The following is a 22,850-nucleotide window of genomic DNA, read 5'->3' as shown; positions in this document are numbered from 1 at the left end:
CCAAAAATATCTTATCTTAGCTTACCTATATATATATATTATTAATTAAATTAAATCTATTATTCCGAGTTGATTTTATTAACCTGCTTGCAGATCATGCACGCCATGTAGCTTAGCCTACTCATTGGTTGATTATAAATGCACATCCAAAAATATCTTATCTTATCTTACCTACTTATATATATATACCTATTATTAATTAAATTAAATCTATTATTAAAGTGAGCAACGTTTCTGTCCACTTTTTTTGTTTGGTCCAACTTAATCTCGTTGACATGTGAGCCTAATTATTAATTAGTACACCGACATGTGGGTCCATATTCATTAATCTGTTTTCTGTACACAGACCTGTCCGCACCGCACGTCTTCTCCTTCGCCCGTCCACCTCCCCTTCCATTTCCCATTCCATTTCTCTCATTCGTCTGCCGCTGCCACGGCTCCCTCCCATATGTCTAGCCGCCTCTGTCTTCTCGCCCGCGGCTCCTTCTTCCCCTTCCCTCCCTCTCTACCCGCACCATGGCGGCAGCCACGGCACCGAGACCTGGCGCTGGTAGCGGCCGCCTCTGTCTTCTCGTCCACGCCTCCGGCAGCCACGGCACCGAGACCTGGCGCCGGTGGCGGCGGCCCCTCAATGTTGCATAAGTCCTCACTGATTTGGAAATCGAGGTTGCCACCGACTCGGATCGGAATTGAGGCCGGGCGTGTCGGGATCGATGTCTTCGCCGACTTGGATCGGAATCGAGGTCGCGTTCTTATGTTGTACCAGTATAAATAGAAGCGCGGGACGAAGATCGAGCCCTTTTGGCACCGCGTGGAGATCGACCCCAAGTTCTTCGACAAGTTGTGGCGGAAGCTCCACGACGCCATCCGCGAGATCTACAACATTGAGACGGAGCCATCTTCTCCGCTCGCACCTCGTCCTCCACCCGGCCGCGCCTCTTCCATCCTCCGCCCCCATCTGCCCTCCGGGTCCTATGACCTCCTCCTCTGCATCCCCTTCACCGAAGCGATCGAAAGAGCAGGAGGCTGCAGATGCCTGCGGGAGCAGAAGAAGAAGATGCGGTGCCGGCGGGATCTTCCTTCACCCATCTACGTCGGTGGTGGACGCGGCCGCATCCCATGGTGGAGGAGCCCAGTCCTATGGCCTCCTCCTCCGCGTCCCCTTCGCCGAAGCGATCGAAGGAGCAGGAGGCTGCAGATGCCTGCGGGAGCAGAGGAAGAAGATGCGGTGCCGGCGGGATCTTCCTTCACCCATCTGCGTCGGTGGTGGACGCGGCCGCATCCCATGGTGGAGGAGTTAGAGGCGCCAGTAGCAAGGAGCCGACGAGGAGGCTGCCCCGGCCGCCCGACCTCGGCCCCGACCACCCGCGCCGCCCCAGCCCTAGCCGCGCCTGAGCCGCCTCGGCTGCACCTCCCAGCCTGCGCCCGCCTCGGTCGGGGGAGAGGGAGGAAGAGCCGAGGGAGAGGGAGTAGGGGCCGGCCGAATCTGGCAGAGGAGGAGAGGGAGGAGAGAGAAGGTGAGGAGGGGAAGGAGAGGAGGTGGGGGAGCAATGATTCTGCCGTCAAATTCTTGTCCATCACAATGAACCAATAGAAAATGGAAGGAAACAAACCAGCTCCCCCCACTTGAACCCGCGCATAGGATGCAAAACCAGGAAAAGCGAACCAGGGAACACTATACCACAGCCCATCAGGGGACACTATACCACAGCCCATCAGGGCCGACTTCGTTGTAGTCAGTGTAAGTCGTTGTAAGGACGAATCATCGGTCAGTATAGAGTTGACCGACCCCAGCTATAAGTCATTATAAGTGGCATCGGTATAAGTTTATACCGACCACCCAACATGTTTATACCGATTTAGGAGTTTATACCGACCAACAGGGTTGTTTAGATATATCAAAAAAATCCAAAACAAAGATTAATGTAATATCCATGTACACATCCATCACAAAGCAAGTGACCACATTAGCTATAAAAGCTTTCATTCAATTCATGTAGCCACATAACAACATCAGTAGCTCATGATGTCCATCAATCATACACATCCTAGCTACATATTTGGATTGTTTGCCTCCAAAACAATAAAGCCATCTCCAGATAATCAAAAACAAATCAAACACTGGATCAGCACTTTGATCACCTTGTTGTCGATAAGCTGCTGCCTGCCACCACCATGAAGTTCCTGAAACTCAACATTGGTATGCAATCAGCAACATTCTACAAACATTGGCTTTGAGAATAAAACAAATACAATGATCTCTACATTGTACGAGCAACAGTGTGAACAAATTTTTAAGCATCTTGTATATGTTACCCTGCTACCTAGAAAACGATATTGCAGTGAATCTTTTGAGGAAAAGCTCAGCAATAGAGCCCTCATCTACTAAGTCAGCACTGTCTACAATCATAAGAGCAAAGTTGCAACTATCCATGTTAGAAATTTAGGCCAACAGAAACTTTTGCTATCACTGGGTAGAACCATATAAAGATGTAAAATGCTAAGGACTCTAAAGAGTAGAAACAAATTCAAAAAGACTTTACCTCAAGCATTTCTCAGCTCCAATTTCCCAACTGTTCCATGGAGAACTACGAGCAACAGAAAATTCAAGTAATCAGTTAAACATAGCTACAGTTTCAAAAGGCAACAGATTCTTGCTCATTAGAGTTTCCCAATTTCATTAAATTGTTTTGATTGTTGTATTTCCTATGCATGTGTAGATTTAGCCTTTTATGCCCTCCTAATAATACAAGCTTTTATTCATTCATGTAGGCACATAACAAATACGAGCAGCCTTCTCATGTTTTCTCAGAAATCAGATAAACATTGCAGTGAATCTTTTCTCAGTAGCATGTATTGATGAATTAACTGGAAGTTAAAGGGCACAAACCTGCTAGCTCATTGAGCAGTGAAAGAATTTGGAAACCATGTGTTTATAAGCCTCTAGTCCAGCTTATGTGCTATTCATAGTTCGAATAGGACATTGAAATATTCCTGAAAACTTGCAACCATTACTGAATTGAAGGAAAGAACTTGCAAATAATTTGTGAAGAAATGAAATCACAGATAAGAAAACAATATAGCAAGTCATATCTTATGTCAATTCTGAAATCTACCAAATTTGCATTCTGACAGTAGTATCCATGGCACTCAATTCTGAAAATCAATGACATAAACAGAAAGACCATTTACTCGAACTTTAGCTGCTATAAGGTGACACATTTAGAGATATGCATACTAAAAGCCTAGAAAAAATAATTAGCAAGAAGACATCAAGTTAGTGCTTAGCGAATGTGGATAGCAGTGGTGGAAGAAAATATCACTTCTCTTGCAATGCAATGATAGAACCGAGTGCCCTTTGCAATGCAACTAAGATTTTATTGCATACACATTACTAAGATTTTACTGCATACACATTTGCAGTATGCTAGAATATTGAACACTGAACACCAAGCAACTCTAGTCAAAATGTGTTGGATCTCAGCTCATGCATGCAGGTCATGATTGTCATATTTTCTTTTTGATCATTTTTGCTAAAATTATCACTGAAAACTACCTATTGATATGCAGCTTGTGCAATGAAAAATACCTGAAAAATCGAAGCAAACGAGTATGTGATGTTTTGAATCTCCACAGCAATAGATAGCATTACGTGCTATCAGTATGGGACAACCTGAATGGAAATGCAACAATTGTAACAGGTACATAGATACTCCATTGATTATACTTATGGCATTTTTGGAAAAATTTCCCATACAAAAAATAGTTCTACCTTTTCCACTGTGGCATCCCAATTATCCACTTCAGCATGCCGATTGGAATTTACACAATGCACCACAAACTTCCTGCAAACAAATAGACAGCTACCATTTAGCATAAAACAATTTATGCAGCTGCTTCGTTCTGAAATATGAATTTCGTTTCCTATTAAAACAAATCCTTCTTCAGATTTAATTTTATTTAATATCTGGGCACAAAGTATTAGTCTAAGAAACAATGTATATCCTTATTTTTATTCTTAGCAAATCATACAGCCACTATACCACAGCCCCATTATTAGTCTAAGAAATTTCTACTACTACCAGTATTAGTATTATCAGTGTGTCACTAGATTATGCCAAACATCTAAACCTCAACATGAGAGATGCAACAAAAGAGAATAAACAGGTAGGAAATATTACATAGCATAACATTGAATTGTCATCTCATTCATGATAAAGAGCAATTCTATTGGAGCTAGCAGTATATATAATTGCAGAACATGGGTAGTCAGTAGTAGAGGCACAAATGGGTGTGCAGAGCTTGCAGTATCCTTATTTTTTTTGACGAACCACGAAGCACTCAATTGAACAGAGCAGAGCGCGAAATAGACCACACAGCCTGCTGCAGGAGGAGTAACATAGGACAAAGCACTCAGTCGAACAGAGCAGAGCACAAATTAGACCACCTGGGGTCCTAGAGATCGATCCAGATCTGGGTGGAGGCTTGGAGCCGGAGTTCGCTGATCCAGCTGCCGGTTCGACAAGGACTCCAGGGCACCACGGGATTTGGAAGGAGAGGACTCGCACCCGCCGAGAGAGGGAGGCAGTGATTGTCGGCGGCGCACATCGCAAACCCTAGGTCAGGAACCAAATCAATTTGGGGAAAATTAGACAGAGGAAGAGCAAATGAATATCCTAGGGTCAGGAACCAAACCAAGGTGGAGGGCGTGGTCCCACCGCAATACCTGGCGAGCCCCCGGAGCTTGGGCTGGAGGAAGCTCTTGGGCTTCTTCGACGAGAGCGCGTACCCCACCACGAGCTCCCTCGCGGGCGCAGCGCCACGGTCTCGTCCCTCTCCGCCGCCGCCGCCACCGCCGCGGCCGCCTCCAGGTTCACCTCCCCCTCCGCCCCCACGCACCCGCCCAACACAAGCGGCGAGACAATCCGACACGGCCGTTGGGCGAGAGGGGAGGGCGAGGCCAAGCGGGCTGGCGGCGGCGAGATTGGGAATGCGGGGAGGGGAGGGGAGCGCGGCCGGAGCCCTAAGCCTCGGGAGCGGAGCAAAGTGGGGCGGGGAACGGGGTGGCCGCCGGCAAGGGGTCTGGAGGACGGGGCGGCGCCGGGTATGAGGTCGGGGCGGCGCTGGGATGCAGGTTGGGGCGGCGCCGGCCTGGAGGACGGGGCGGCGATTTTGGAGGAGAGGAGCGAGGGAGATGGCAGTAGTGGCGGAGGCGGCGGACGGGTGACTGGGAGAAAGAGGTGAAGGGTTCCGTCTTTAGACTGACCGGTGGGCCGAGTTTTGTGCGCGAGAATGGGCCACAAGTGCGGCGAAGGGAAATGGGAATGTACGCAGACTGAGGGGGCGTCTGGTTCCTTTCTTATTTTTAACACGTATCACATCGAATGTTTAGATACTAATTAAGAGTATTAAATGTATACTATTTATAAAATCCATTACATAAGTGGAGGTTAAATGGCAAGATGAATCTATTAAGCCTAATTAATCCATCATTAGCAAATGTTTACTGTAGCAACACATTGTCAAATCATGGACTAATTAGGCTTAATAGATTCGTCTCGCCGTTTAGCCTCCACTTATGTAATGGGTTTTGTAAATAGTCTACGTTTAATACTCCTAATTAGTATCTAAACATTCGATGTGACGGGTGCTAAAAATAAGCAACCGGAACCAAACCAGGCCTGATAGTTGGATGTACGTTGAGTTACGCCGATTTGATGGAACATTTAAATATATATATCGTCGATGAGCCATGCTAACGTAATATACGGACGAATGGTCCTTCGTTATTTTCAAACTTATACCGACTAACGTTCTACGGGATATTGAGGTTGTGGTATAGTGGAAAACCGGCGCCTGCTCACGAGGAAAACCTCTGCTGAAAATTAAATAGGCAAGTAAAAACTAAAAAAATGCATGGAAGGAATTTGATCCTTTGACCTCTCCCCGAGAAGCACTCCTACCATTTAGGATTATACGAGTAAAATTAAGTAAACCTCATGGGGCATCCACCATCCCCTGCCATACCTGGCAGTGGTCGTAGTTCCAAACTTTAGGAACCGTTTGTCGCTTGAAAAAACATGACAATTATTAAGAGTATAATATGTACTAGAGTAGAAAAAATACATGTGAAGATAAAAATTATTGCATATTGAGCAACGTCGGTGCAGGCTGGTTGTACGCTACGCTACTTGCACTTAGAAATGGATCTGCATCTACCAACGCATATACACGATGTTCGAACAACAACGGTGTTTGCTAAGCGAATATATGTAAAATATGGTCGCTTTGTATGGTACAATATGGTTACATGTTTTTCTGTAGCAACTCTCTTGCTTGAATAAAAAAAGTTTTAATTTAATGAGTATTTGAGTTGAAGGAAATAATTAAGTCAAAATTCTTTGGGTTTTCTATTAAATGTGTAGACATCCAATAAGTGCAATAAAAATTTAGTGATGGAAATAAAAAATATCATAAGTTTAAAAAACACAATCGATCTTCTACTGTCGCAATGCACGGGCATTTTGCTAGTAAAATAATAATGAAACAATCTCTTGGCAATAGGTATCGCTACCTGAGATGACAACAGGGGTTCGGTCAGTACACGATAACATAACACATCAGTTAGGGCCAACGTCAATTATATTCCGGAGTCCCTACATTTCCTACTGAGCTACCGGGAAACCTGAAATGGCAAGCGAATCGAATCGGAGTCCAGGAAAAGGAGGCAGGAGAAGGTCTTAGCTATTGTTCTGTGTTACAGGGTGTGGTGACAATAACATTAGGTATCGGATTTTAATTTTTAAGCATTTCTAGTGGTTTTATGTCATTTTTGACTAACAGCACAAATTGGATGCACCATATGTAAGTTGAGGGAAAAAAGTGCATACATTGAGACACGTAAAGTGTGCCAAGTATTTGGAGAACAGTGTCTTGGTCAAAAAGGTTCCAAGTAGTATAATGAGCTGATAATTAAGCTCGTCCTGTTCAGTTAAGTACAAGCTGCTCCTATGACCGCGCGCTTTCCCAATGAATTTGAGCCTGTTTTAATCTTATTACATCTTTGATAACAAGATGGAAGGACGTCCACTGCAGTATACACTCTGTTGATATCCTCAGCCCCCCCCCAATAAGTTCTTCACAGCTGCCCTGCTGCTGAGGTCCATCGATCCAACATGGCCTGGCACTCCTTGGGCCTGTACTCCGGAGCTGTGTGCCCTCCTCCCTGTTATGCATTTTTGAAGAACAGATAAATCGGTAACTGTATATCCCGTATTCATACACAATTACACATCATAGTGCATTCATCCATATCATACCTTTACAGTGGCGAAAGTGAGGTTGTGGGCGTAAGTCCTTGTGAACCTACCAAAAGAGAAATAGGATAGATCCATGAGAAGGCATTAGGATCGGAAGACCAGATTGGAGGTGAACAGAGTGAGCAAGCAACTCACCCTGCGACCTGTCGGTTGGCGAACCATGGCCTCCAGTCGCTGACGATGGGGTAGCCGATCGATCTGATCCACTCCTGGGAGCCCACGAAGGTCATGTCCATGTCATGGTCGCCGCTGCATACACCACCAATTCGATTCATCCGATCACTCACTGATCTGGCCGGTGATATAATTAAGAATATATGTTAAAGCTTCGTGTAAGGATCAAGAATAATTGTTACTTGTAGACGAGCGCCTTGTATCCTGCCTTGGTGAGGTTGACATGGTGTGGGATGACGGTGGTGAGGTCGTGCGTGAAGTGCGTCAGCATCGTGCACCGGCTCCAGGAGCCAATGGACCCCTCGTGGATGCCCAGCGTCTCCCTCACCTCCGGGTCGTCCGCCCAGATATAGGACAGCCGGTACCCGTTGTCCCTGCACTCCACGGGGAGGTTCAGCCTACTCTTCTCCAAGAAGCCCGGGTGCCCGACGTCGTCCTGCACCAGCATCGACCGCCTGCCGCCGCCGTAGCCCTGGAAGATGCTGGGGCCGCGCACCGCCGCGCCGCAGAAGGGCTCCAGGATGTGCACGGGGTTCACGGCGAAGGTCACCATGTTGATGGCCATCATCGCGCTGGCGCACCGCGCGTTGGCGGGGTCTGGCCTCCGGTAGAAGTCGCCGCCGCACCCGTCCTTGGCGGCCTCGTAGAGCTCGTCGGAGATGAGCCCCATGCCGTGCATGAACGGCACCTTGCCGCCCGAGTCGTACCGGTCGTCCGTCCCCGCGTTGCCGACCAGGTACCCCACCAGGTTCAGCTTGGGGTCGTCGTTGTGGGTGGCGATGTCCAGCGCGGTGACGGGCACGGTGTAGCCGGAGTAGGAGTCGCCGCCGATGTAGAGCGGGTTGGACGCGAACTCCGGGTGCTCGGCCAGCCACTTGCGGAGGAAGGTGTGGTGCTGCCGCCCAGATCCCGTGAGGCTGACGTTGAGGCCGGCCTCCTCCCGCGAGTAGGAGAAGCCCGTGCCCACCGGCGCGTCCAGGAAGATGACGTTGCTCACCTTGGTCCATGAATCCTCGAAGTAGACGAGGCGCGGGAAACCTTCAGTGTACCCCGCCACATCGAACTTGAGAGGGCCTGCACCAATGCATCATCCAGCATTGAGACGAGGGAGTTAATAGTGAACTTAATTTGTAGTCATCATGCAGCAAAAAGGTTAATTCGAAATGGCATTTCTATGGTGTATGTGTCTTCGATGTAAAAATACTTTATTGAATCATCAGTAGCAATATAAGGATTAAAGCGTTTCTCTTCTATGGTGCCTAAAGAAAATGGTTCTAAAAAATAGCCACCTCTGCCATCGTAAAAATAGTTGAAGTAACCCAGTAACTAAATTACCCATCTTTACCATTATAAAAAATAATATAATTAACCCTAATCTCCATATAAATTAACCCTAGCTAGTGTAGAAGCCAGATGAGTTGTAGCCTGTAGGGCTGCTACCAAAAGAAAAGATTGCGGCCGGCTGTTGCTGTCGAAGAGAAGGAAACCGTAGTCCATAGTGCTACGGTTTTGGGTGATGTGCTGCTATGCTAGCTCGGGCAGGCCGGACAACGGGCCATCGACAACCGTATCGTCATCGTCGGCGTCATGTGTTTTGGCACCACTTGGCACTGGTCTATGCTACGGCTGTTTGCTGGACGCTAGCTAGCTCCTGACGTTCCATCCCACCCCGTTGCTCTGGCGGTCGCTACAGGAGGCTAGATCGCTATAGTACGCACGCTGTCGCGCTCTGCTGCTCGGTCGCGATCACAACATATGACTCGTGCTCATGCATACCAAGTTAACCAGTCAGAGTAAGTGGCCTTTGATTTCCGGTGTATAGTGAAGTATTTCAAAAGAAAAATTCCTGTATCGTGCTAAGCTAGGTGCAACACTGTATCTAACGCAATTAATTACTATTAAACACAGGCAGCAATTACAACGATGGATGGACGCACGGTGGATCATGTATTGTACATGCCGCCGGCCGGCTAACGCAAAACCATTTTACACTGCCACGTACGTCTCTGTGCCGGCGGTCCATGAACATGAGCATGGATATGATTTTTGAGCATGAGCATCGTCGCCGTCTAAGCGCTCGGCGAAGGACTAAGGAGAAGAAGGAATTGACGAGCGAAGCCGCAGCCATGCATATAGGCGGCCGGGGTACTGACCGATCTCGAAGAGGAGGCCGGAGAGGGCGGAGCATCCGGGGCCGCCGGTGATCCAGAGGATGAGCGGGTCCTCCGCCGGGTTCCTCTCCGACGCGATGAAGTAGTAGAAGAGCCGCGCGCCGTGCTCCTCGTCCACCTCCACGTACCTGCGGCATACCAAACAATTATATATCGATCGATCCCCATGAGCAGCAGCAACTACTGATGCCATGCGTGCAGAACTTGCACCAACAAATTGATGAACTAGTTGCCGACCCTGTCTCGAGGTGGAAGGGCAGCGGGCCCTCGAAGCCCTTGATGTGCGTGATCACATTCCGGCCCGCCCCGCCCTTCGCCGCCGCCGCCGCACACCAGACGAGGCTGCTGCTGGTTGCGATGATGAGCAGCGCCGCCACCAAGGGAAGAAGCGGTGGCGGCGAGCGGCGACGACGGCCGCCCGAGGCTGGAGAAGATGACAAGGCAGAGGATGCAACCGCTGCACCGCACAGCATGTCCCTCGTCCGGCCCATCCCTGCCTCGCTCTCGTAGGCTTTGATTTCTTTATTTCTTTCTTTGTCCGTCACTCTCGCTACCTCTTTACCTTTATATATATATGCTGTGCCGCACTTCATCTGTAGTGGTGGCGCTTGGCTGCTAGATTTACTGGAGTTGTGGAGCTCGCTCTCCGGCCGCACACGAACGCACACCTGATGGCCAAGTTGCAGCTTGGTTTGTATTTCTTGTTGGGTCGGCCGGCCGCGCCGGTTCTAGACTTGTAGCTAGTTTGGAGGTAGCATATACGTCAGTCTAGCACCTGCACCGTGTATGCAGTGAGATCTTCTCAACTTCATTAGAATTATAGAAAGACACTATGCATAATTAATGGAATCTAATTTAATATATAGCAAACCAAATATTTGGTAGTTAAGAAAAACAAACTAAAAAAACGATTGAAAGGATCAATGAAATCAATCGCAAAACTACATACTATGCCAATATTTGATCAGAAATGTAATCGTTGGAAAGAGATATATATAGTTTCGCTTGTTTTTAATCACTACTACACAATTTGCTATCAAGACGGCCTATCACCAACTATTTTAGTTAAACCAGTGGTGATATAGTATAACCGTCGGTTCTATAGCAAATGGGGCCGTAAGACGTCAAAACCGGTGGTGAAACACCGCCGGCTCGTATTACAAACCGGCGGTGATGGTGGTTCCCGGACCCGAAATTTTTATTTGCTTTAGTTTTGACCGAGCCTCGCGTCCAAACCCCCGCACCAACCACTTCTCCCCGGTCCTTCTCCTCCCTCCCTCGGTCCCTCCCCCTCTCCTCCCCCCAATCCCCTTCGCTCCTTCTTCCGACCTCTCCCTTCCCTCCACCACCAGCCCTCTCTCTCCCTTCCCTCCTCCATCAGCCTTATCTCCCTTCCCCCTCTCCCCCTCTCTTTCTTCCCTCCCCGCTTTCCTTATCCAAAGATATCGCCACCCCTCTCCTCTCCCCTCCGCGCGCCCCTCACAACTCATGACTGTAGTGAGGAGCGGCGGCAGCGGCTAGCAAGCTAAGGAGCAGCTGCGCCAGCGACAACCTGACTTCAAGGAGCGGCGGCGTGTTGGGAGGGGGGGGCGAGGAGCGCCGGCGAGATCCATGCGGACTTGACTTTGAGAAGCGACGGACGGCGAGATCCAGGCGGGCTCAACTTCGAGGAGCGGCGGGTGGCGAGATCAAGGCAGGCTCGACATGGAGGAGCAGTGGGCAACGAGGTTCCAAGTGTCGGGCAGCGAGATCCTGGTGTCAGGCGGCGAGATCCAGGCAGGCGGCTCGGCAGGCGGTGAGTCCCTCTCTCTCTCTGATCTGGTAGGGCTGGCGAGGCCGTAGTGGTGGCGGGCAGCGATAGCCGACCGGCGGCTGGTGGGGCTGCTGTTTTTTATTTTTTTTGTTTTTAATGGACATCACCATCGGTTCGAGAACTGGCGGTGATGGGGTACCCCGATCACTGCCGCCTTTCATACGACGGATCCGAAACCGGCGGTGAAGACCACTTTAGAGCCGGCAGTGATAAGGCATTGTGTAGTAGTGAATTGGGTACGAATTTTTGGGACCATATGCATACACCTGTACATGTACAATCTTCAAAGAGCTGTAGCTAACAGAAAAAGTTGAATTGAAATTCCTATCCAGCCAAGTTCTTCTAGAACTGAGTTGAGCGTCTGTACACGAAATTGACTTTCTGGGGCTAGCAACCATGATAGCTACCAATGCATATGTCATATCTGTGTTTGTCTGGAACGAAATAACAACCAAGGTAGCAGATAGAAAATGTTGAATAAATGGGTTCATTGGTTGACGAGCGCGGAAAGTGTATATACGGTTATATATAAACCTACCATCATCAGGTTGATGATAACGTTTGATAATGTTGATGATAAAGTTGAATCAGCTGTATACATGTAACATCATATCTGCCGCTGGAGATGCAAGGAAATCCTGCAACAACAGAAGAGTACAGAGATCGATTGATGCGGTCACTGATTGCGTAAGCTAGCTGGTTGTTGTTTGCTATATTGTCTTCGGAGGAATCGGTGCGTGCGTGCGTAGAAAATGACGATAGATGATGAGCGTCGATGTCAACGTCGACGAGAGCTAATGTGCATGTCGTCTAGCGTGCGTCGCATCGCATCACTGGAACGTACCCAACAAGCTCTCTACCTTGCTGCTAACTAGGCAGGACAACGATATTATGGATCAGTTTGGCAGGGTTCCGGCTCCTCCTAAAACAGCTTCGGCTCTGGCTCCTCTGATGGAGCGACTTCTCTGGTGTCTATGGAGCCGTTTTCGAAGGTGTTTGGCAAAACGGCTTCTCCTATATTATTAGCTATGGATATAAGAGGTCAAATGTCCTATATGCCCTTGGATATATATTTTTTTAATAGATGAATTGAATGTTTAATAATAGTTTATAATAAAAGTCCATTTGAATTAAAAAAATAAATGAAAAGGGATTCTCTCTCCTTTTCCTTTTTTTCTTCTTTTTTCCTTCACCTTTTCTTTTTTTCCCTTCCCCTTTTCTTTTTCCTCCGTGTTCCCCATCTCCTTCTGCCTTATCCTTTTCCCATCTCCTCTGGCTTCTGCCGCTTTCTCCCTCACATGCCGCCCGGCCCCCCGTCGCCGCCCCGCTCCCCGTCGCTGCCCGGCTCCCCATCGCTGCCCGGCCCCCCGTCGTCACCCAGCCCTCGGGTCCCTGGCGCTGCTCCGCCTCAGCTCGCCGCCAACACTGAGCTCCAACACCATCCCGTCGCCGCACCGTCTTGAGTCGCCACCCGGCCCTCGGGTCCCCCGTCGCCGTGCCGGCCAGCTCCCCGTCGCCTAGCCTGCCTGCGGGCCCTCCTTGAGGGCAAGCGTGGGAAACGGCCGAGGAGGAGCCGTGGGAGCCGATTTTTTTTGGCTCCGCCTCCACGAAAGGGCTCCAGAGAGCGTGATTTGCGGGGCTCTGCCGCCGGAGCCGGAGCCGTTTTGCTGCGCGCGCGTCCTTTGGCAGGACTTCGGGAGAAGCTGCTCGAGGAGCCACTCCCGGAGCCCTACCAAACGAGCCCTATATTGTTGTTACACCATACATTGCCACTGGCCCACCCCGTTTTCTTGGTTCTTGTTGATCTTTGTTGATTTTCCTGTACGTCGTTCCGGAAGTAAATAAATGAGGTGATATTCTTACTTAAGAAAAAACACCATATATATAACGGATCCTAATTAATTTTGTAGCTAGAAAGACAGATGGAGGTGGAGGAAACGACCGGTCGATGTAGAAATTACAACGAATGGGAACGAACATCTAGCTGTGGTAGCAGGAGTCTGGATCGGCGGATGGTGACATGCAATGGACGACCAACGCAGCGACGATGTTGTATTGGATAGCATATGCCCTTCATGCAGGTCCGTTGCTTGCTAGAACCGGCGCTGCACGTATCGAGCAGCTACGGGACGAATTCGTGCTCCACACGGCAAAAGCTCTCGCGGTGCGATAATAAGAGTCGTAATACTATCTTGGTATCAAAATATTTATCGCTCATAACGTTTGACTATCCATCTTATTTAAAAAATTTTTATGTAAATATCATTTATTTTATGCGTGACTTACTTTACCATCATAGGTTTTTAATCAAGATTTATCTGTTTTATATATGCAATAAATTTTTAAATAAGACGAATGGTCAAATATTGCAAGAAAAAGTTAACAATGACAAATATTTCGATACGAAGAGAGTATATTATAGGCTCAAACTAGAGAGGCCTCCATCCATAGTAGCATCACGCCACCAAATTGATGGATCGACCCACGGGGGCTCCTATCTAGCTTTTGGAACCTAGATAGGAGATGAAGCTTCCGTCATATTCAAGGCCAATCACTTTCCTCTTCCTCTTCCTCCGGCCAACCCCACCTCCACCACCCCGACTGGTGGCAGGTGCACCGCCTGCCCCAACGCGATCTCACCCTTCCTACTCCTTAGCTCGTCGCCCCCGCTAGCGGCCGCAGCCCGTCGGGGTCCAGCCTCGGCCGACTGAGAGCGCTCCTGCACCGCCTCGTCTCCACTACCGACCAACCCACCACCATCGCCGAGCTTCCGCACCACCTCCACCCCTTTCTCTTCTATGGCCGCCGACCATTGGAGTTCCCACCCCAACAACCATGAACTCTAACCCTAACCCTACCCTCGCCTCCACCACCACCTCGGCTGGTGGCGACCTCATCGCCGGTCGCTCTCCCCACCTCCTGCCTGCTCTTTCGATCGCGCCTCCTCGACGGCGCGGGAGCCAACGGTGGCGTGGGGATTAAGGAAAGAGAAAGAGGTGAGGAAGAAGAGAAGGGTGATCGGACAGCTGGTAGCTCGCGCACAAATCTTAAAGCTATTGAAACCAAATAACTATCTCGCTTCCGGAAGTTAGATAGAAATACCGGGAAAAAACAGCCTATCCATTATTGGCCCACAGTTCTCTTGCCACTTGCACTGGAAGGCCCAGTGTTGGCCCAAGGACCCAGCAGTATTCAGCCCATCCCAGCCCCCTAGGTCATGTGACCGACCCAGAGCCCCCAGCCCAGCCCAGCCCAACCCGCCGGCAAGCCGCCGCAACCGCGAGTCGCCAGCCGCCGCCGCCGCCGGCCGCCCGCCCGCCGGTCCACCACGCCGCGCCGCCGCGCGCCTGCTCAAGCCCTCGAGCGTCGATTGCTCCATGTTATCTCTGTCAGGCGGTCAACGCATCGTGCCTGCGGAGCTGCAGCCTGCAGGGGCTCCATCTTCACCGTCCGGCCTCCGGTGTGCGCCGTCCACGAATCCAGTTCGACCAGGACCGCGACAGCTTACAGAGGTGGAGGGGGCAAGGTGTATCGTCGGCAAGAGGACTGAAGAACGGCAGCAACGTTAGAGGAATCGTGCAATGTATATCCTCAAGACCTCTAGTAACGCTCTAACATATGTATTTCTAAGGCTCCGTTTGGGATGAAGGAATTGGAATCTATTTAATGGAGTAGGCTAATTTATGTTGGAATGTGGCATTCCACAACTTTCCAAAGTTTAGATATAAGCCTATCTTAAATTCATGGGGTGGGAGATGGAAATTGATTCTATAGATTATGGTTATTAGAATGGAATTCAATTCTTATAGCACGCTCTTAGACTCGCTTCTCTATAGTAGAAGTGCAGCATATAAGTATCTCTTCCATATCACCAACTATAATATACAACTATATTCCACATACAATTATATGAGCTTAATTAATTTGTGTCTAAATTATAATTATTAGGATGAAATTCAATTCCAATGATCCAAACGGGGCCTTATTCCATTTCCATGGTTTTGGTAAACGGTAAAGGTGATTGGTGATGTGGTACTGAATGGTGAACACCGGAGATATTAGTTCGTAGAGCTTTGGTTAGTTTGACTGTTTGAGTATACATACAGATGTACTTTGTAGGTTATATAAGGTTGGTTCTCTGATGTCCAGATGTACGATTTGTTTCGAAATTAAATTAAAAAAAACCAGTTTCAATTTGCAGTATGCTTTATAGAATACAAAGAAGCCAAACCTGCATATAAAAATTCTGCAATCTCCTTACAGTGATGAATACTTGAAAAGAGTAGATGAATTTTCTCTATGTTCTATGACAGTAACTTAATTTAAGGAGGGGATCCCCTCCTCCTGCACCACACGACCTCGATCTCGAGAGAGATGGTGATGGACGAGCCCCTCGACTTTGAGAAGGAGGAGGGTCCCCTGCTCCCCGCCCCGTGCCCCACCAAGAGGTACAGATCTGTCGCCTCTGCTTCTTTTCCTCCCCTCCCAATCGGAGGAATCCTTCATTTAGGGGGGCTTGTGGATGCTCGGTGTAGCTGGGGTCAGGGCAATCCGCTGGTTGCTGCGATTTAGAGTTGTAATGGAATTGGAGCTGCGAAATGACTATGTCGTTATGATACAATCCAAGTAGCAGTAATATGTAGCAGGAACCTGTCTAATCACAGAGCCATACCAAATAGGCCTTCAGAAATGTAGAACCCTTGTGGCCTACAGGAGAATACAAAAGTTTGCACTCAAGGTCAGCAGTGGCAATCAAGCACTCTACATACTTAGGTACTATACACCTTCAGTGATTTACCGAGCCTACCGATGTCTCTTTACTTTCAGGAAGAAGGTTATCGGCTTGGACGATCTCCTACTTGATTACTTTGAAACTGGCAAGGACAAGCTCAAAGTTAAGGCTGCCAGGTCTAGGCATGCCCCCAGAGGATATGGTTCAGATGATGAAAACACGAATGTTAGGGAGAATGAGATTACGTTTTGCAAAATATTCGAGGACTGTGAGGAAAAGATAATTGTCTGACTACATCCTCTTCCTCAAGTATGAGTACTATCAATCCCCCTCCCCTCCCCTCCTTTTGTATTGATGTTTCTTCTTCTTGAGTTTGCAGGCCAAAGAGTTGGATGCTAGAGATGATGTACCCCCATGGGGTCAACAAATTTTTGACTGCCAGGTCAAATGACTTTTATTCTGTTTGTTTGTTCTCAGACCTCCAGATAGTTTCCTTTTTTTTTTTATTTCGGACCACTATATTTTATTTCGGACCACTATATTATCCTTGCAGAAGGCCCCCTCAAACCTTTGCAGTATGGGAGTTGAAAATTGTCAACTTTTGCAATCATTCTGTGCGAGTGAGCATCCAGATTTTGATCTAGAGATCCAACAAGGTTTGTTCTTCCAGTTTTCCCAGTGCGTATTGTTCTGATTCTTAACTAAAGTCTATTATACATTTATAGTGTTTGAATTGGCTGAACTTGTTTTCTCTTCCTGCGCCACTATGGTTATATACTTATATGGTTTAGTATTCTTTCACACATCTGTTAGTTCAACATTTACGGCTGTCTTTTGTCCCTATCCATCTCCTGTTCTTGGTCTTGACTTTGTTACTCGCGGTTAATTTCAGCAACTTCCTCATATTATTTTTTGTAGGAGAGGGGTTTCTTGAAGGCATGCTGATGGATGGATGGCTTCTGAAGTTGGTTCACATAGGTGGTTCTGTTGAAGACTCTATAGCATCGTGGACGCTAACCAAGTGTAAGAATTTGTTTGTCAACTCTATTTAGATCGGCGATTTGTTCTCGTACTATAATTCATCCTTATGCCACTACCTGTCAGTGTTGTATTCATCCGACAAGAAGTTACAAGCTTCTGCAACCGACTTTTGGGATAGTATTCTTTCCCTAGATGAGGTAATACAGTCATAAAATGTGTTCTCCTTTTTCTCTACCATTGAACCTTCAGCAAATAGTTTTTTACTGATTTCAGGATAATAAACTGCTGGTCAACCTTTGGTATTTTCCAAGCTACTCTGTTCTAAAATGTGCTATGCTTAGCTATGGGTATCTATTTGAGACTCCTGGCACTAAAGCTTCAACATCTGAAAGTGCTACTGCAGGTTTGTTTCGCACAAGTTTTTCTTCCTTTACTAATGGGTTGTCACTTACATGCAATTCACTCCATCTTGGAATTGCCACCCTCAGAATGGTGAAAATTCTGAAAATATTCAGGTCATTCGTTAAGTACTGTCCAGTAGCTTTCATATTCAAATTATAAACTTACGGTTATTCAATTACCAGATAGCTCTTGTGTTGGTCCACCTCATAACATCATTGCATGGTTAAGAGTTGTATCTGCTTGCTGCAAAATCAGGTACAATCTTTTTAACACGGTGGATATTGTTATTAAGTATTTCTGCTTGCTGTTCAGTTATAAAACCTAAACTGGTAGACATCAATGTAAAATCAGCATAGGATGATTGTGTTTAATTATTTGCATGTGAAATTCAAAGCATACTCTCTTTGGTGTTTTGTGTTGCCAAGTTCCGTCTGCAATAGAATGTCCAGTGCAATACTTGTATTGGTAGAATATGTCTATGTTTTTGTCTGACATTATGATGCTATATCAATATTTGCCTGGAACAGAGTCTGTCACTATTGTTTCATGATAACAGGCTAGGATTGTCTCAGCTTTACCAATCTAGTGGACATTTTAAGTTCATTCTTCTTTATTCCAAAATTGTGTGCCGTGGCTGTATTGTACTATTATCCCATAATCTGTGATAATGATTGTTTTTCTCGTCAACAACCACTCTATTTCTGTGTTAATTTCAACCTTGAGAAATATGATATTTGCTTACCTGGTTAATTCTACTTTATTGTTCCATTCGTTTAATATACAGAAAAGTGCGTTCCATCTTCTCGCCTTCTGAGGCAGAACAACTCCTTGTTATTGTCATTTCCCTCCTTTTGGACCGTGGGCTTGAAGGGCTGCTGCTTATATTGGGAGACTGCCTGAATTCATGCATATCATACTTCAATACAAGTGAGTGGGAAAGTAGCTGTGTGGTGGTGGCTGAATCAATCACCCAGAGGTAATATTTTCATAGATGCGTGATTGTCTGTCATAATGTATATTCATTTGCAACCCAGGAAAGCAGGGTAACTAAAGTAGACATGAAAGACCGACTAGGAGTTATCTGCAACTTATAGCGCGGATGAATTTCGTTAGCCTTTATGCCTATAATTAGGATTTAAGCTTCCATATTACATTGAGGGCATGATAAAGTTGCGTACAAAGTATCAAGTAGTGATGTTTGGGTACAAATGTTGCCTGAAAACTTTCCCATGCTTTTCTCCTTATGAATATTTGATGCCTATATAAAGTGAATTTCATAACATGGCAGGGTTAGTATTGACCTTAATTGTTTGAGGATAGTTGACTGTATTACAGCCATTACTAGGACCAATAAGCGCAGCAAATTCCTAAGAAGTCAGCTGGCACTTCAGCTGCTGAAGATTAACTTTGGTCTTAAGGTAAGCATGGGAATGCTGATAAGGTATGTGCTGCCTTGTATCCTTTTGGTTTGACTATTTGCACTTTGTGTTTATAGGTGGGAAATGTTGAAAAGATGTTGAAGCTAGTCACATCCATCAACGTGAAGGAGAAAGAATGTGACTTTTTCAGGCTTATGTGTATCTAGTATTGATGGACAACTTGCTCTTCTCAAGTGATGCATTCAGAGACAAGACTGATCGTTGATACTTGGCGTAATTACCTGTGCAACTGTTCCACGCAGATTGGGTTCAGAAACTGGAGTTTGTATGCACCAAAGGTACAGAAACTTGATTGCTGCGAGTTTTTTATGTTCCCTTTTCCTTTCGCTTAGGCTCAACCATGTTGTTTAATGCAGGTCCGGAACAAGGCTTCATATCTTTTGCAAGGTGCAATATTTAAAAAATCTGGTGATGACGGTATCGTTTCTGCTTGGTGATTGAGAGGCACAGTATCTATAGCAGAAGTAGCAGCACCCTGTTCCGGTGTCATTCACAAGGCAACGACTTTTATGGTACCAGACATATTAGACAGCTGACTAGTAAGTAGTAACCCAGGTTTCTGTATGGTATTGACCTTGCCCTAGAAGATAGTGAGACCGGGTGCTGATGAGCTTACCATCGGAGGAGCTTGCTTCAGATGTATAAGAGAGATGCCACTTGACATTCTGGTTTGCTCTATTGATATTGTGCACTGCTAGTTTGCTCAACATTATGTATCCTTAGCGTGCCATCTGAAGGAGCATCTAGGCTCCTACATGATCATTGCGACTAACGTGTGTTTTGCAGTGGCATTTAATAAGTTATTGCAATGATGGGCTTTCATGGTATTCTTGGCCTCCATCATGTGATTGAAATTGTATCGGTTCAGAGGACTAGCGAGTAGGCTATGGATTGAAATTGTATCGGTTCAAAGGACTAGCGAGAAGGCTAAGGACAAGTTAGTTCCAAGTGTGGTTTGGTGTTGAGAGATGCTTGGATTAGGATAGGTCTTTTATTTTCCTTTGGTCGTACTATAAAGGGGGCGAAGAGTAGTAGCTTGACCTAGATGAGTCGTACTATCTCAGTTGATGCTCAGGGATGTGAAGAAGTGTGAAAACTCAAAGAAGTTGAATTGGATGAGTTTCAAACACTTGAAACTGCACAGATTCATGTCACCGATTCATACGGTGCACTCTGAAGTATGTCACTGAATGTGTTGGTGACGGCAGTGAGGAAACTATGTACAACACAGTCCACCGATTGGTATGGTGGCTGCAGGAACACCTCAGCGCATGAGTCGGTGAGCAGTGGCTAGGCACTATTGGGGAGACACTGTGACCACTGATTGATTCGATGGGTGCCACCGAATGAGTCGGTGCGGTGCGATCAGCTCAAAATCGGCTTGGGTAGCTTCAGATGATAAATAAAGCCGCATCGATTGTTACGGTGGTAACAATAGTTGGAGCACAGAATGAGTCGGTGATGTTTAAGTGACCATTGCGAAGTTGTACTTACAGGCTGCACCAACTCATACGGTGACCACTTGGGGCCATCATCGAATGAGTCTGTGGGTGTTTTTTCTGTGCACGTGAACAACAACGGCTAGTTTGTTGCTTTGGCTTATAAATGCTCCTTGGGCTGGTTCATTTCAGTCCTCTTGGCACTCAGTGAAGCTGATAGGATATATTTGAGGTTAAGGGCAAGTTGAGCACTAGAAGTGATTTGAGAAGTTCTTAATTGAAGATTAAGGACATCATTAGTGCTTGGAGAGTAGCAAGTGTGCATCCATCCATCTTTTTGGCTTGTGTAGGTCAAGTGAGAGTCTTTGCTTGTTACTCTTGGTGATTGGCATCACCTAGACGGCTTGGTGGTGGTGTTTTTGGGGTATGTTTGGTTTTGGGGTCAAACTGGGTTGGAACGGGCACGTTTGGTTGGAATGTAGTGGGTTGGGTTCATCCCCCATAGGGAATATTCCCCATAGATGCGGGTTGGAATGGTCTGCCCAAAACGAGTGGACCACCCCGACCCACATCAATGCCGTCCGTCTCCATTCTCGGGTAGCGGCAGCAGCGGCAGTAGGTGGGGCAGCGTGAGGCAGAGGGCCTCGCCGGCGGGGGGCGGGCGGCACCGTGGAGAAGGGAGGGGCGGCCGACGCTGGAGAGAAAGGAGAAGGGAGGGGCATTCGCGGCGATGGTTGTTATTAATTACCTCTCTTAGGTCGCTGAAAATTGAGGCTTCGCGATCAATTCTGCGGTGGCGAGGGCTCTTTGCAGAATTGGTGCAGCTAGCCTCCCCTGCGTCTCTATTTCACCTTGGGGCCTCGCGTTCATCTCTATTTTGCCTTTGGCTATGTTGCCTTGGCTGGTTGACTACTTCGTTACTGTTTCTTGGAGCCTCGCAATTGCCACCATAGACTGCGACGTCTCTGATGCCATCTTGGTGGGCCGAGTTGCGAAGAATAGATGGAATCAGTGACTCCTTGTCAAGTAGTTTGTAAGCTTGTTCTGCGAGTTGTGCTATTAACTCGTTGCCCCTTTCCGCGAGTTGTACTGTTAACTCGTTGCCCCTTTCCGCGAGTTGTACTGTTAACTCGTTGTCTCTATCACGAGGTATGAGAGTTGATATGAGATTAATCGAGGCAATTGCTGCGAGTGGGGTGTTGTGCTCTCGAGCTTGCACTGCGTCGAACGCTCTTTCGAGGTTCACAATAGGAATGTTCGTGGCTAGTAGTCGGCAACGATCTGCTCGAGCAGCATTGCGTGCCCTTCTTTGATTTCTCTATTCAGAGGTTTCATCTTGCGGGGCGTTAGCTGACGATTCATCTTGTGAAATGTCATCAAGTTGTCCAACCCGTCGAGGAGTTTTTTGGTGGCTGGCACCCGCGTCGTTGTTTGGTGACATGACGATGAAGATTTCTCTATCCAGGTAGTAGCTTTCAGAGCTTGATGTTGCAATCTCCGTAGTGCTTCCTTCTTCGCGGGTTGAAGTAAGCGGGATACCTTCTTGATACGGGAGGTTGTCTATGTGAGCAACAAGGCACGACTCATAATTTTGGGCAAGGAACGATGGCTTCATCCCAGGCCAATAAACGAATCTGCCTTGTGGAGTCGAAGTAATTACCAAGTCTTGAGCTGGGCCTGACAAAGGGATCTCTTAGACGGAGTCCGAATTGTAGTCGCAGTCCTTAGCTATCTCTAGTCCGGATTGGGCTCGAGTAAGGAATTCTTGGTGGACCGCGGCTGCGTTGCGGAGTCCGTGCGGGAATCGACTTCGAGTTGAAATTGACTTGCGGGATGACTTGGTCGTCAGCCTGTGTGGGCTAGACCGAGTCAAAGTCGAGTCGTAGCTGTAGTCGAACTCAGTGTTGTTGACGTTGAAATTTTGGGTTTTCTCGATGAGATTCTCTGTTTCTTGATGAAGAAAGTTTTCGTCGAGACGCTTCTTTTCCTGGTTGCCGACGATGCAGCGTTGAAAGGATCCAGCACCGTTAGCGATGCAAAGCCAGGAACCAAAGACGAAAGTTGCATCCGCCTCAAAGGCGAACGCAGGGTTGATGATGACCGGTGCCATTGATCTCGCGCGGAGAAACTCGACGACTGCCCATACCTGGTGCGCCAGCTGTCGGTGTTTTAGACCGGCAACCCGCCTAGGGAGTGCCCTAGGTGGTCTTTTGTGCGGTGGGTGTCGTCGAGAATCAAGGAGTCGATGGATATGCAAGGAACATGATTTAGACAGGTTCGAGTTGCTGGATCACGTAATACCCTACGTCCTGTGTGTTGATTGTATTGGACTTGTGTTGAGTTGTTTGGAGGGGGTCCCTTCCCGCCCTTATATAGTCGG

The 22,850-nt window shown here is 47.4% G+C and overlaps 1 protein-coding gene, 1 long non-coding RNA gene and 1 pseudogene across 4 annotated transcripts; 1 reads left to right on the top strand and 2 right to left on the bottom strand.

The window, feature by feature from the left end:
- Positions 1-1,967: 1,967 nt before the first annotated feature.
- Positions 1,968-5,231, bottom strand: LOC117835851 (uncharacterized). 3 transcript variants are annotated; one of them, XR_004635974.2, is made up of 7 exons: positions 4,727-5,231; positions 4,445-4,616; positions 3,773-3,845; positions 3,590-3,673; positions 2,891-2,994; positions 2,544-2,588; positions 1,968-2,184 (listed from the first exon to the last, which is right to left on the bottom strand). It is a non-coding gene; the product is annotated as an uncharacterized lncRNA (long non-coding RNA). The 3 variants fall into 3 exon arrangements; XR_004635973.2 differs by having other exon boundaries at positions 4,448-4,616; positions 4,719-5,229; XR_004635972.2 differs by having other exon boundaries at positions 4,448-4,616; positions 4,727-5,229.
- Positions 5,232-6,933: 1,702 nt separating this feature from the next.
- LOC117835961 (serine carboxypeptidase-like 2) lies at positions 6,934-10,337 on the bottom strand. Its single transcript, XM_034715298.2, has 6 exons — positions 9,902-10,337; positions 9,647-9,792; positions 7,676-8,567; positions 7,455-7,568; positions 7,320-7,365; positions 6,934-7,225 (listed from the first exon to the last, which is right to left on the bottom strand). The coding sequence occupies exons 1-6, from the start codon at positions 10,255-10,257 to the stop codon at positions 7,139-7,141; spliced, it is 1,641 nt and encodes a 546-aa protein (XP_034571189.1). The 5' UTR covers positions 10,258-10,337; the 3' UTR covers positions 6,934-7,138.
- Positions 10,338-15,690: 5,353 nt separating this feature from the next.
- On the top strand, positions 15,691-19,738 carry LOC117840774 (uncharacterized; annotated as a pseudogene).
- The last annotated feature ends 3,112 nt before the right edge of the window (positions 19,739-22,850 follow it).

Source organism: Setaria viridis, chromosome 9 (assembly GCF_005286985.2).
Source record: "Setaria viridis chromosome 9, Setaria_viridis_v4.0, whole genome shotgun sequence".
Taxonomy (NCBI): domain Eukaryota; kingdom Viridiplantae; phylum Streptophyta; class Magnoliopsida; order Poales; family Poaceae; genus Setaria; species Setaria viridis.
The sequence above is the reverse complement of the archived record's forward strand: the minus strand, read 5'-3'. Positions and strand labels throughout refer to the sequence as shown.